Source organism: Macrobrachium rosenbergii, unplaced genomic scaffold (genome assembly GCF_040412425.1).
Source record: "Macrobrachium rosenbergii isolate ZJJX-2024 unplaced genomic scaffold, ASM4041242v1 13875, whole genome shotgun sequence".
Lineage (NCBI taxonomy): Eukaryota > Metazoa > Arthropoda > Malacostraca > Decapoda > Palaemonidae > Macrobrachium > Macrobrachium rosenbergii.
Genome location: NW_027100719.1, coordinates 4,823,876 through 4,836,375, shown reverse-complemented (window position 1 = coordinate 4,836,375; position 12,500 = coordinate 4,823,876). Strand labels below are relative to the sequence as shown.

Genomic DNA, 12,500 nt, shown 5'->3' with positions numbered 1-12,500 from the left:
GTGACGTGTGCTATCGCCAAGATGTGAAATTTCCTGAATGTTTGGGAATTTTTCACAGCCAAACGGTTAATGTGGATCATCAAAGAAGGACAGTCATGGAATGGCGAATACTTCAGAGAAACTGTGCCTACTGGTGGAGTATTTCCTTTCCTCAAAGATCCTGAAAATGTGTTATCTGTTGAAGAAGTCACATTTTTGCATGATAAGGCACCATGTTTCAAGGCTCTTCAGACACAGGAGCTGCTTCAAAACAGTGGTATCGATTTCTTCTCGTCAAGTGAATTTCCAGGTAGCTCCCCTGACCTTAATGTGTTTGAAAACATTGGTAGTATCTTAAAGGATCGTGTTAAAGCGCGCACAGTGAACTATGATGGTATACCAAGCCTCATCGACCTGCGAAGAGAGGTGACCGAAGTGCTCAGGGAAATGGAGTTTGAGTCTCAGCTTTTTTGCGATTTGCTGAAATCATACCCCTCAAGAATGCAGGCTGTGGTACAGGTAGATGGAGGCTACACAAAATATTAAATACTCAGAGAGAAACTTAAATAAATACCTGTTCTGAATTACTTTTGTTTTTGTCCATATCAATTTTAGTTTATGCTCTAGAGGGGGCCTCTAATTTGAAACACCCTGTGTATATATATATATATATATATATATATATATATATATATATATATATATATATATATATATATATATATATATATATATACATAATGTTAGTCTGTTTTATGTATGTTAAGTATTCGTAGACTTTCAACCCTAACACCAATGTCTCCTTCCCTCCGTAGCGACCAGTCCTTCTTATGGTGAGTTTAATCATGATTAATCTCATTTCATTCTTATGGCCAAATTCTGGGTAATTCCTCTTTTGTATAGAAATATTAGCTTCCCATATTTTAAGGATAGTAATAGTAAAACTGTCAATAAAATATTGCCAATAAATGAATGGTTAATAATAATAATAATAATAATAATAATAATAATAATAATAATAATAATAATAATAATAATAATAATAATAATAATAATAATAATAATAATAATAACAATAATATGTTCGCAGCACGTCTCGTGTTGGAACATGAAGGTAAGAAAATCCCTCATTTTTTGTCTAGTATTAGGTTTTCGTTAAATTATTTTGTATTCAGAACAGAATTTGAAATGCTAGTTATTGTTTAAGCTAATTTGCATTTTGTAAAAAAAATCATTGCACTTAGGAGTATCAATGCTGAGTATTGTTTAAGCATTGAAGGGTGTCTAGTAAATGAACAGGAATTAATTCAAAGGTCTTGTATGAAGTTAGAACATAAAACTCGCACCCGCTAGGACACAAAAAGAATATTTCCACTGAAAACGTAACAAGATAAAATAATATTTCAAAAATCAAATTTTATTTTATTTTGTTCCCAACAATATTTTAGTTAATTTAATTTATTTTATTCCCAATTTTATTTTATTATATTTTTTTGTTATTCCCAATTTTATTTTGCTTATTTTATTGCATTTTATTGCTAGTTTTATTTTATTGCCAGCTTTATTTAGCTTATTCTATTTTATTTTATTACCAGTTTTATTTTACTTGTATTTTATTTTAAGTGTTATTTTATATTTTTCATTTTATTTTATTTCAATTTTATTTTATTTTATTCCCAGTTTTATTTAATTTTATTTTATTTTGTTTCCAATTTTATTTTATTCCATTTCATTCCCCATTTTATTTCATTTTATTTTATTCCAGATTTCATTTTATTTAATTTGTTTATTTTTTTACCCGATTTTATTTTTTTTTATTGTATTCCTGATTTTGTTTGATCCATTTATTTTATTCCCTTTTTTATTTTATTTTTTATTTCCAATTTCATTTCATTTATTTTAGTTTATTATATTCCCAAAATTATTTTATTGTATTTTATTAAAATTTTATTTAATTTATTTTATTGTATTTTATTCCCAATTTTATTCCATGTATTTTATTTTACTTTATATTCACAATTTGATTTTGTTTGTTTATCTGATTTAATTTCCAGTTTTATTTTATTCATTTTCTTCTATTCCATTTCCTATTTTATTCTATTCTACTTTATTCCTAATTTGATTATATTTATTTTATTCATAATTTAATTTTATTTATTGAGTTTATTTTATTTTATTTTTTCCCAAATTTATTTTGTTTATTTTATTTTATTCGCAATTTTGTTTTATTTAATTTTTTTTATTCCCATATATTTATTTATTTTATTTCAAATTTTATTTTATTTTATTGTTTTTATTTGCCAATTTTTTTTATTTAATTGCCAATTTTACTATATTTATTTTACTTGATTCAGGTTATAGCCAATTTTACTTTTTATTTTTTATTCCCAATTTCGTTTTATTTTATTTATAGTATTCCCTATTTTCTTATCTATTTGTTTTATCTCATTTCCAGTTTTATGTATTTATTTTATTTTATTCCCAATTTATTTTATTTTACTTTTTATGTTATTTATTATATTTCCAATTTCATATATTTTTAATAATTTTATTTTTATTACCACTTTATTTTGTTTGTTTTATTTTTATTACCAATCTTACATTATTTAATTCACAATTTTATTTCATTTATATATTTTATTCCCAAATTTATTTTATTTATTTTACTTTTTATATTTATTTTATTCCCAATTCTATTTTATTTGATTCTGTTTTATTTCCATTTTTATTTTATTTATTTCATTGTATTAATTCCCATTTTTATTTCATTTTATTCACTTTATTTTATTAGCAGTTTTATTTGATTTCATGCACTTTATTCTATTCCCAGTTTTATTTTTCTCATTGTACTTTATTCCGCTCTCAGTTCCATTTCATTTCGATTTATTTTCAATCAAAACGAGTAATGTCAGGAAGCACGAATGACGCCTGACTTCCTTCGTTGCAGAGGAGAATTCCCACAAGCCCTTCTTCCTCGAGTGCGCAGCTTATGACGGGATTCACATCAAGGAGAACGTCACGGAAGGAACTCCTGTGCTCGTGGTGGGTAATTGGGGGGTGTGGTGGGGGTGTGGTGGGGAAGGGGGTTGTTTGGTTTGGGGATGGGTTAGGAGGAGAGAATGGCAGGAAAAAAAGTGAAGACTGAGGAGTGGTTCTGTTGAGTATTGTGAGTGACAGCAATGTTATTATTGTTTTTATTATTATTATTATTATTATTATTATTATTATTATTATTATTATTATTATTATTATTATTATTATTGGTCAAGAAATCCACAATGGTGTATATTTAAATATATGATAGAGATATATATACAAAAAGTTTTGTGTTTATATTTCTAGTATAATTTTTACATTTACACCATTGTGAATTTCTTCACCGTCTAGTGACTCATGCTGCTATTATTATTATTATTATTATTATTATTATTATTATTATTATTATTATTATTATTATTATTATTATTATTATTATTATTATTATTATTCAGATCATAAACACTATTCAATATGAAGAAGACTTCAGGATTTTTAAACGATGAAAGGTAAATCTGAATAAGACATTATTCGTGAGAGAGAGAGAGAGAGAGAGAGAGAGAGAGAGAGAGAGAGAGAGAGAGAGAGAGAGAGAGAGAGGGGGTGGGGGTCGGGGTGAGAATTTATGTAAATATGTTCGGAACAGGAAAGAAAAAAGGAAAATTGGTCAAATTATAATGTTTCGTATCAGTTGAAACGGTAACGGTCATGATTCAAAGAGAGAGAGAGAGAGAGAGAGAGAGAGAGAGAGAGCATGACTTTACAATAGTCACTTAACGAGGATGTAAAATCTGATCCAACTACAAGTGTCACTTTCAGTAGAAGATATGAAATTTGTGTCTTTATAAGATGCCAACGCCTTTTGCATTCAAGTACGTTGCTTTCAATAAGTGAAATTTTACTTTAAACCATTATCACATTCATATTTGAAAATATTTTCTTGTTTTATAGTGTGAGATTTTATTTTAAACAATCATCACATCTTAGATATTAAAATATTTTCTTTTGTTTTATTGTGTGAGATTTTATTTTAAACAATTATCACATTTTTGATGTAAAAATATTTGTCTATATTTTGTAGTGTAAGATTTTATTTTTAACCATTGTTACATTTTAGATTTAAAAATATTTTCCTTTGTTTTATGGTGTGAAATTTTATTCTAAGCAATTATCACATTTTAGATTTAAAAACATTTTCCTTTGTTTTCTATTGTGAGATTTTATTTTTAAAAATTATCACATTTTAGATTTTTTAATATTTGTTTGTGTTTTATAGTGTGAGATTTTATTTTAAACAACAATTATCACATTTAGTTTTAAAAATATTTGTCTATGTTTTGTACTGTGAGATTTTATTTTAAACAACAATTATCACATTTTAGATTTAAAAGTATTTTCCTTTGTTTTATAGTGTGATATTTTATTTTAAACAATTATCACATTTTAGATTCAAATGTCTTTATCTATGTTTTGTAGTTTGAGATTTATTTTAAACAATTATCACATTTTAGATTTTCAAATATTTTCCTTTGTTTTATAGTGTGAAATTTTATTTTAAACAATTATCACCTTTTCGATTTTTAAATATTTTCCTTTGTTTTATAGTGTGGATTTTTATTTTAAACAAATATCATATTTTAGATTTCAAAATGTTCTCTTTTGTTTTATAGTGTGAGATTTTATTTTAAACAATTTTTACATTTTAGATTTAAAAATATTTTCCTTTTTTTTATAGTGTGAGATTTTATTTGAAACATTTATCACACTTTAGATTTAAAAATATTTGTCTATATTTTATAGTGTGAAATTTTAATTGAAACAAGTATCACATTTTTTATTTCAAAATATTTTCCTTGTTTTATAGTGTGAGATTTTATTTGAAACCGTTATCACATTTTAGATTTAAAAATATTTTTCTATGTTTTGTACTGTGAGATTTTATTGTAAAGAATTATCACATTTTAGATTTTAAAATATTTTCCTGTTTTATAGTGTGAAATTTTATTTTAGCCAATTATCACATTTTAGATTTAAAAATATTTTTCTATGTTTTATAGTGTAAGATTTTATTTTAAACTATCACAATTTATATTTAAAGATATTTTTCTGTTTTATGGTGTGAAATTTTATTTTAAACAATGATCACATTTTCCATTTTAAAATAATTTCTTTTTTTTTATAGTGTGAAATTTTATTTTAAACAATGATGACATTTTAGATTTAAAAATATTTTCCATTGTTTTATAGTGTGAGATTTTATTTTAAACAATGATCACATTTTAGATTTGATAATAATTTCCTTTGTTTTATAGTGTGAGATTTTATTTTAAGCAATTATCACATTTTAGACTTAAAAATATTTTCCTTTTTTTATTGTGTGAAATTTTACTTTAAACAATTATCACAGTTTTTTACTTGAAAATATTTTTCTATGTTTTACTCTGTGCTTTTGACGTTTCTGACGTTCGTTATTTTCGCTGTAAAATTTTATTGTAATACTAACACCACTCCCACGAGCGCCGCTCTCAGTGTCAGCCTCACCGGAATGAACTGTAAAACATGAGCAAAATATAGCAAATATTTCGGTATCAGTATTACTATTATTATTAATAGTTTTACCAGACCACTGAGCTGATTATCAGCTCTTGCAGGGCTGGCCCGAAGGATTTGTTTTTATTTATAATTTTCTTTATATTCTGCCAATCAAATGACAATTATTCAAAAACTTTATAATTGCAATAATTGCAAATGTTGAAGTTTCTGATAAAATTTCACAGATCGATTTATTTCCAGAACTAGATGTTCGCTGCTGATTGTACTATGGACACTCGCTCAATAAATGTTTAATTTGTTACTATCATTATTCGGAATATGAAGCCTATTCATATGGAACAAGCCCACCACAGGGGCCATTGACTTGAAATTCAAGCTTCCAGAGAATAAGGTGTTCATAAGGAAGAAGTAAGAGGAGGTAAAGGGAAATACAGAAAGGAGAAATCTCACTTATTAAAAAAGAAAAAAAAATAATGAATTAATAAATAGATAAAAATGTATTAAAATTCAAAGAGAATAATGTTAGGTAGTAATGAATTACATCTTCGCTTGAACTTTTGAAGTTCCAATTGCACAACATCCTCCGGGAGGCTGTTCCACAGTCCAGTGGTGTGAGGAATAAAGAACCTCTGGAACTGACAGTTGTTGTCATTACTTTAAATCGGCATAGATTGGAGCACGATCTTCGAACTAATCATGTTAAGAAGACTTAAGATCATAGCATGAAAACTTTAATGTCAAATAATAATTTAATGTAAAATTAAACTTTTTCATCTTCGATCCTCGAAGGTGTTGGCAACAGACGAAGATCGAGGCGACAACGGAATCGTATCCTATTTCCTTCTGAATGATTTTGGGAAGTTTACCATTCACTCTTCCAATCTACACGGCCAGATATCTACCACTAAGGTAAGCGAGTCACTTATATTAGATACTTTTATATTTTAATATGTATATTCCTTTTCATCCATACGTGCTAGGTGTACATACAAGAATATAGAGGTTATCGCGACGGCCAAAAAATAAATAATGAAAATGTTACCAAATGAATATTAAAATCCGAAAGAATTCTCAACATAGTATATATATTTTATTCTAATTCGCATATTCCTTTTCACCCACACGTACCTGGTATACAGTACACACAAGAATATCAGAAGTTACAAAATCAACAACAAAAATAAAGAAAGAAAATAATGGCAAATAAATATTAAAGTCAAAGGGAAATTTTCAAGGAAATTGTTTCTTTGGGCGGTAATGGAGCCTAATTTAAAAAAAGTTTATTGAATATAGCAAACATTCAAACATTTAGTTTTGTTTCCATGGCCTCATCTGGAGATAGGTAATCTTAACACTGTATGAGAAAAAATACCTGAACTTATTCAGATATTTTTTTTTTATTATATTACCTGGAGATGAGAAGATCTTTCAAGTTATCTTAATGTTATATGAGAAAAAATATTTTTACAACAGTTTTTTCATGATCTTATCACTTTGGAAATAGGACTTCTTTCAGGTACCTAGCTGCAACCCCTTTCTTTCCTTTTTTTTTTACTGTACCTCCTTTCATATTCTCTTTCTTCCATCCTGCTTTCCACCCTCTCCTGACAGTTTCCCTTTTAGCGCTGAATGGCCTCATAGGTCCCAGCGCTTGGCCTTTGGCCTAAATCTTATATTCCATTGCATTTCATGAAATTAAATGTGAAATGTTTTGCATATTTCTCTATCTTCAACTTTCTTACTTTCTTCTTGCGTGTTCCCCTGCAGCGCCTTGACCGAGACGGCGAGGACAAGGAGTTTTATCTGACGGTGGTGGCTCGTGACGGCGGCTTCGAGAGGCACCAGGACTCCTGTTCCTTCAAGGTCGTCGTCGATGACATCAACGATAACCCTCCGCTCTTCGATCGTCAGGTATTGTCCAAATCAGGTTTTTGTTTTTCCTTCAGGTGCCAACGTGGTTTTAGCTGCGTTAGTTCAAATTATTTGTTTTCTTCCTTCAGGTATCAATCTGGGTTTGTCTGTGTTATGTTCAAATTATATGGTTTTTTCCTTCAAGTATCTTTCCGGTTTTAACTGTGCCATGTCCATATTTTATGATTTTTTCCCCTCGGGTATCAATCTGGTTTAGGTGTGCTACTTCCCAATGTGTTTTTCCTTTCAGGTACCAATCTGGTTTTAAGTGTTTTGGGTCCAAAGTATTTGGCTTTTTTGTTTACTCACAATGATGTAAAAACTGACTCTCTGAGTTGAGTGTTCTCTTTCCCAAGCACAGATGTACGAGGAGACGATAAGCACAGACCACATTGCTGGCACTCCCGTGCTGAGGGTGACAGCGTCCGATAGGGACTCCGGCAGCAACGCCGAAATTTCCTTCTCCTTGCAAGGAAACCCAGACGACATGAAATACTTCGCCATTGACAGCGATACTGGAATCATCACTCTCACCAGTCCTCTGGAGAAGAGTATGGTAAGCCAAATATTCTGTCAGTGTTTTCTTTTTTTCTTCTTCTTCCTCTTCTTTATATTATCTTCTTACTGACTAATTGCTACTGGGGAATTTTACTTCTTTGTTCCATTTCCTTTCCATCGTCACTTTTTGGTAATTAGATGGGTTAGAGATTCTTAGGTGATTTAGTCCTGAATAGAGAATGCAAGAGAATATGTTCTCCCAGTGATTTCTTCGTCTTCTTCTTGATCTTTCTGAAGAATGTGCTGCTGAAGAATTTTTACTTTCTTGTTCCATTTTCTTTCCATCGTTATTGTTTGGTAAGTAGATGGGTTTGATATTCTTGAGGTGGTCTGGTCATGTGGAGAGAATGCAAGAGGATATGATCTGTCAGTGTTTTTTTCTCTTGATCTTCTTTCTGAGCAATGTGCTCATTGAAAATTTGACTTTCTTGATGCATTTTCTTTTCATAGTCGTCTGTTAAGAAGATGGGATAGAGATTCTTTAGGTGGTCTGGTCATATGGAGAGCATGTAAGATATTAGGTTGGTGACAGAGATCGTAAAAAAAAAAAAAAAATAGGCACTTTCGAGGGATCTACATTCTACGTACAGGCCTTCTGTGGAAGCTTCTTTCTTCTTGTTCATGAGCACCATATTCTTTGGAAACTTGTACTTCAAGTCAATGACCTCTGTGGGCTTGTTCCTTAAGAATAGGCTTCATCTTCTGAATAAGTCTGATGGTGTTTGTGCTTGATTCAGCAGAAAAAAAAGACACATACAGTTATGAGTTTTCTGCTGTTTATTTATTATTATATCTTAGATTTGGATATATAAATTACTTTTCTCATTACTTGTATAGATAACTCCAAGTACTTATATATATCAATATTTTGTTATGACTACGTAATTTTCAACCACCCAGCTATATGTAATTTTCTAAAAATACTGCTATCACTCTTTCTCTTCTTAACACTGTTATTGCAAAGATGATAATGCAGATGTTAATGTGGATTTTATTTCTTCTCTGAAGGAAATAATTTATGTTCCTACAAATCTGCTAAACTTTTCTTTAATGCGTAACACTCAGTCAGTATTCATGCAGCATTTATCCATAGCATCCAAGTACCATATTTGTTTTGCTGTTCCTCCAGGGCAACAGACGAATGTTCGAGATGCGAGCTCGCGCTTCTGACAAAGGCTCTCCAGTGCTGTGGTCCACAGCTGAGGTCCGCATCCAGGTGGTTTCATCAGACGATCTGCCGCCTACGATTGTCAGACAGGTTCCGCGTTTCCCTGAGGTCTGGGAAAACACCACAGAAAATACGGATGTTCTGACGTTGTGTGCAAGGTAAGCTTTTGTCCTTGGTAGACAGGAGAGAGAGAGAGAGAGAGAGAGAGAGAGAGAGAGAGAGAGAGAGAGAGAGAGAGAGAGAATCGTGGTGTTCCAAATTCATGTATGAATGGCGTAGATTATTACTTCACTTTCTGGTTTTCCTAGCCTTTTCATTCATGTACTCCCGATGTTTCAAGATGTTAGATGCAATATTCACTATATTTCCGAATACTATGCATATACTCCAGATGCGTCAAGATATAAAGCGCAAGATTCAAAATATTTTAGAATCCATACATAAACTCCCGATGTGTCAAGATGTAAAATGCAACATTCACTGTGCTTTCGATTGCCATACTTGTATTCCCATACATGTATATGTACTCTTGCACACGCCATACGGGTACCCGTATGACAGGATAAATATATGAACGAAGTAGCAAGATCATTATGCCTTTTCATGTTTGCTTTTTTCACTGCTAAATTGTCACTCCGTTCAACATGGCAAAGGACTCTAAATTAGAGCATAATGCAGTGTGGGAAAATTTGCTCACAACAGAAGCATAGCTGATGCCATGTCCGTGTATATATTACTTTCATTTGCCTGTTTCGTGTTTCTGGGGATACTTCGGCGATCCTTTTTCTGTTTTCATGCGTGTATGTACTTGAGTTTTGTCTTACAGATATTTGTTCAAGTTATACGCTTCTTGTGTGTAAAAGTATCCACACACGAGAAGTGAAAAATTGAAACAAATAAACTACGTAACAGAACTGAAATTCATTTACATTACATGACCTCGATTTGCTCAACAAATTATTATATCTGTACTTTCACCTTTCCTGTGCTTCACTGCGTGCCACTATATTGCACGTCTCTATTATATTTATGATTTACTAAAACAAATATATCATCCGCTTTTGCTCTTCTGCCAACTGTTCTTGATACGTGTCAGTCTTGTCGAGACTCTAAGTATCATATTTTTCCTCTGGAAAATGTTGTCGGTCAGTGAGAGCGTTCACAGCTAGGAGTGAGTTGATTCTTGTCTCCAGAACAGAGATCAGATTCTCCAGAAGCTGAAATGTGTCTGAGAAACACTGGAGAACAGAATTTTTTTTTCATTTATTGGCTGCTACACCTCTCTCTCTGTCTATCTGTCTGTCTGTCTGTCTGTCTGTCTGTCTCTCTCTCTCTCTCTCTCTCTCTCTCTCTCTCTCTCTCTCTCTCTCTGTTTCAGTATTTTTATTGCCATTTTTCTTTCAGTTATTGGTTGCAACACCTCTCTCTCTCTCTCTCTCTCTCTCTCTCTCTCTCTCTCTCTCTCTCTCTCTCTCTGTTTCAGTAATTTTAGTGACATTTTTCTTTCTGTTATTGGCCGTTGAAGAGCTATCTCTCTCTCTCTCTCTCTGCTTATTTATTTTTATTGACATTTTACTTTAAGTTATTGGCCGTTGCAGCTCTCTCTCTCTCTCTCTCTCTCTCTCTCTCTCTCTCTCTCTCTCTCTCTCTCTCTCTCTCTCTCTCTCTCTGCTTATTTATTTTTATTGACATTTTTCTTTCAGTTATTGGCCGTTGCAGCTTGCTCTCTCTCTCTCTCTCTCTCTCTCTCTCTCTCTCTCTCTCTCTCTCTCTCTCTCTCTCTCTCTCTCTCTCTCTCTCTCTCTCTCTCTCTCTCTTTGCTCAATTATTTTTACTGAAATTTTTCTTTCAGTTATTGGCCGTTGCAGCTCTCTCTCTCTCTCTCTCTCTCTCTCTCTCTCTCTCTCTCTCTCTCTCTCTCTCTCTCTCTCTCTCTCTCTCTCTCTCTCAACAAAATTCGTAAAGAAAAATGATTGGACAAAAGTTAACCAGCTGACGTAAGTGAACTCTTATGTTCATTTAATTTGCTTTTACAATTTAATCAAATTGAAATTCTGTCTTGGTTTAAGTGTTATAGTTTAGAGAACAAGCAAATATCTTTTTTTTATACTTTTTCATTTTGGTAATGCTGCTGTCGTGTCATTTACATTTTATCATAGGTAATGAAGACAGATTTAAGTATTTATTGAAGACCTGATTACATTGACATATGAGGATGCTGTACCGACATTACCGAAGACTCAGAACCTACAGCAGCAAGAGTCAAGTCAAATTCAAAGTCAGAATTCTTTATTCCATTATTCCATAGATGCGTATTTGCTCACTCTAGGGAAACATGATTCCATTCATATATTTATAAAAGTTTACACATAATAATGGGCAATATTCGGTTTCAGAGTGCTTGTATCCAGTGTACAGGCGTATATTGCAATGTAATAGCTCTGATTCGGTAAAAACAGAAATATAATAAAACATTTCGACTCTTTGCGACGGGAATGTGGTAAAATCGATGGTGTGTAATGACAAAGCCATAAAAAACAATGTGATCCTTAAAACATTCAATTTTATATTCATCAGGATTAATAAACTTCCGAGTCAATAAAATGATAAATTAGCTAAATCTGATAAAAACATGTAAGAGTTTACGACCAGAGGTCAAATTTCAGCTATGTAGTAGCAATGTGGTTTCAAGTCTTAGCAAATCGAGGAATCTTCGTTGACGTTTGAACATGGAACGCTGTCCCTTGGAAATTGTGCTTTGTAAAATAAACACACGTCTATGCAAAAGCAGTGTCAGAAATTTAAATGTCATGTTACCCATCTGAAATAAAATATATACTGTTTTATTGAAAACCAAGTGTATAAAAAATGTTTTATACGAACAGTATATGCTCTCTCTCTCTCTCTCTCTCTCTCTCTCTCTCTCTCTCTCTCTCTCTCTCTCTCTCTCTCTCTCTCTCTCTCTCAGAATTTCAGAATTAAATGCTTCATATGTCGCTGTGATTGATTTTTTTCAGTCAAATTTGACCTATTCCTAATCCCTTTCATAATCCCTGTCCAAATTCCTGTAATCCGGGATTTTTTTTAAGGATGACAGAAAATTTTCAGGTAAAAGAATTTTGACAACAGCAAGGTTCATCTTTTCTGGGCTATTTTACTTTTCCTTATATATATATATATATATATATATATATATATATATATATATATATATATATATATATATATATATATATATATATATATATATATGATTATTATCACTTTTGTACGTGATTCATGTATCACACATTAC

The 12,500-nt window shown here is 31.1% G+C and overlaps 1 protein-coding gene across 1 annotated transcript in view; it reads left to right on the top strand.

Annotated features, from left to right (window-relative positions):
* LOC136837895 (DE-cadherin-like) overlaps positions 1–12,500 on the top strand; it is a 385,893-nt gene that overhangs the window by 301,417 nt on the left and 71,976 nt on the right. Inside the window, 7 exon segments of the mRNA XM_067102776.1 lie at positions 795–812; positions 1,070–1,093; positions 2,927–3,021; positions 6,358–6,477; positions 7,336–7,479; positions 7,841–8,035; positions 9,167–9,363. Of these exon segments, the coding sequence (XP_066958877.1) occupies positions 795–812; positions 1,070–1,093; positions 2,927–3,021; positions 6,358–6,477; positions 7,336–7,479; positions 7,841–8,035; positions 9,167–9,363 (793 nt within the window).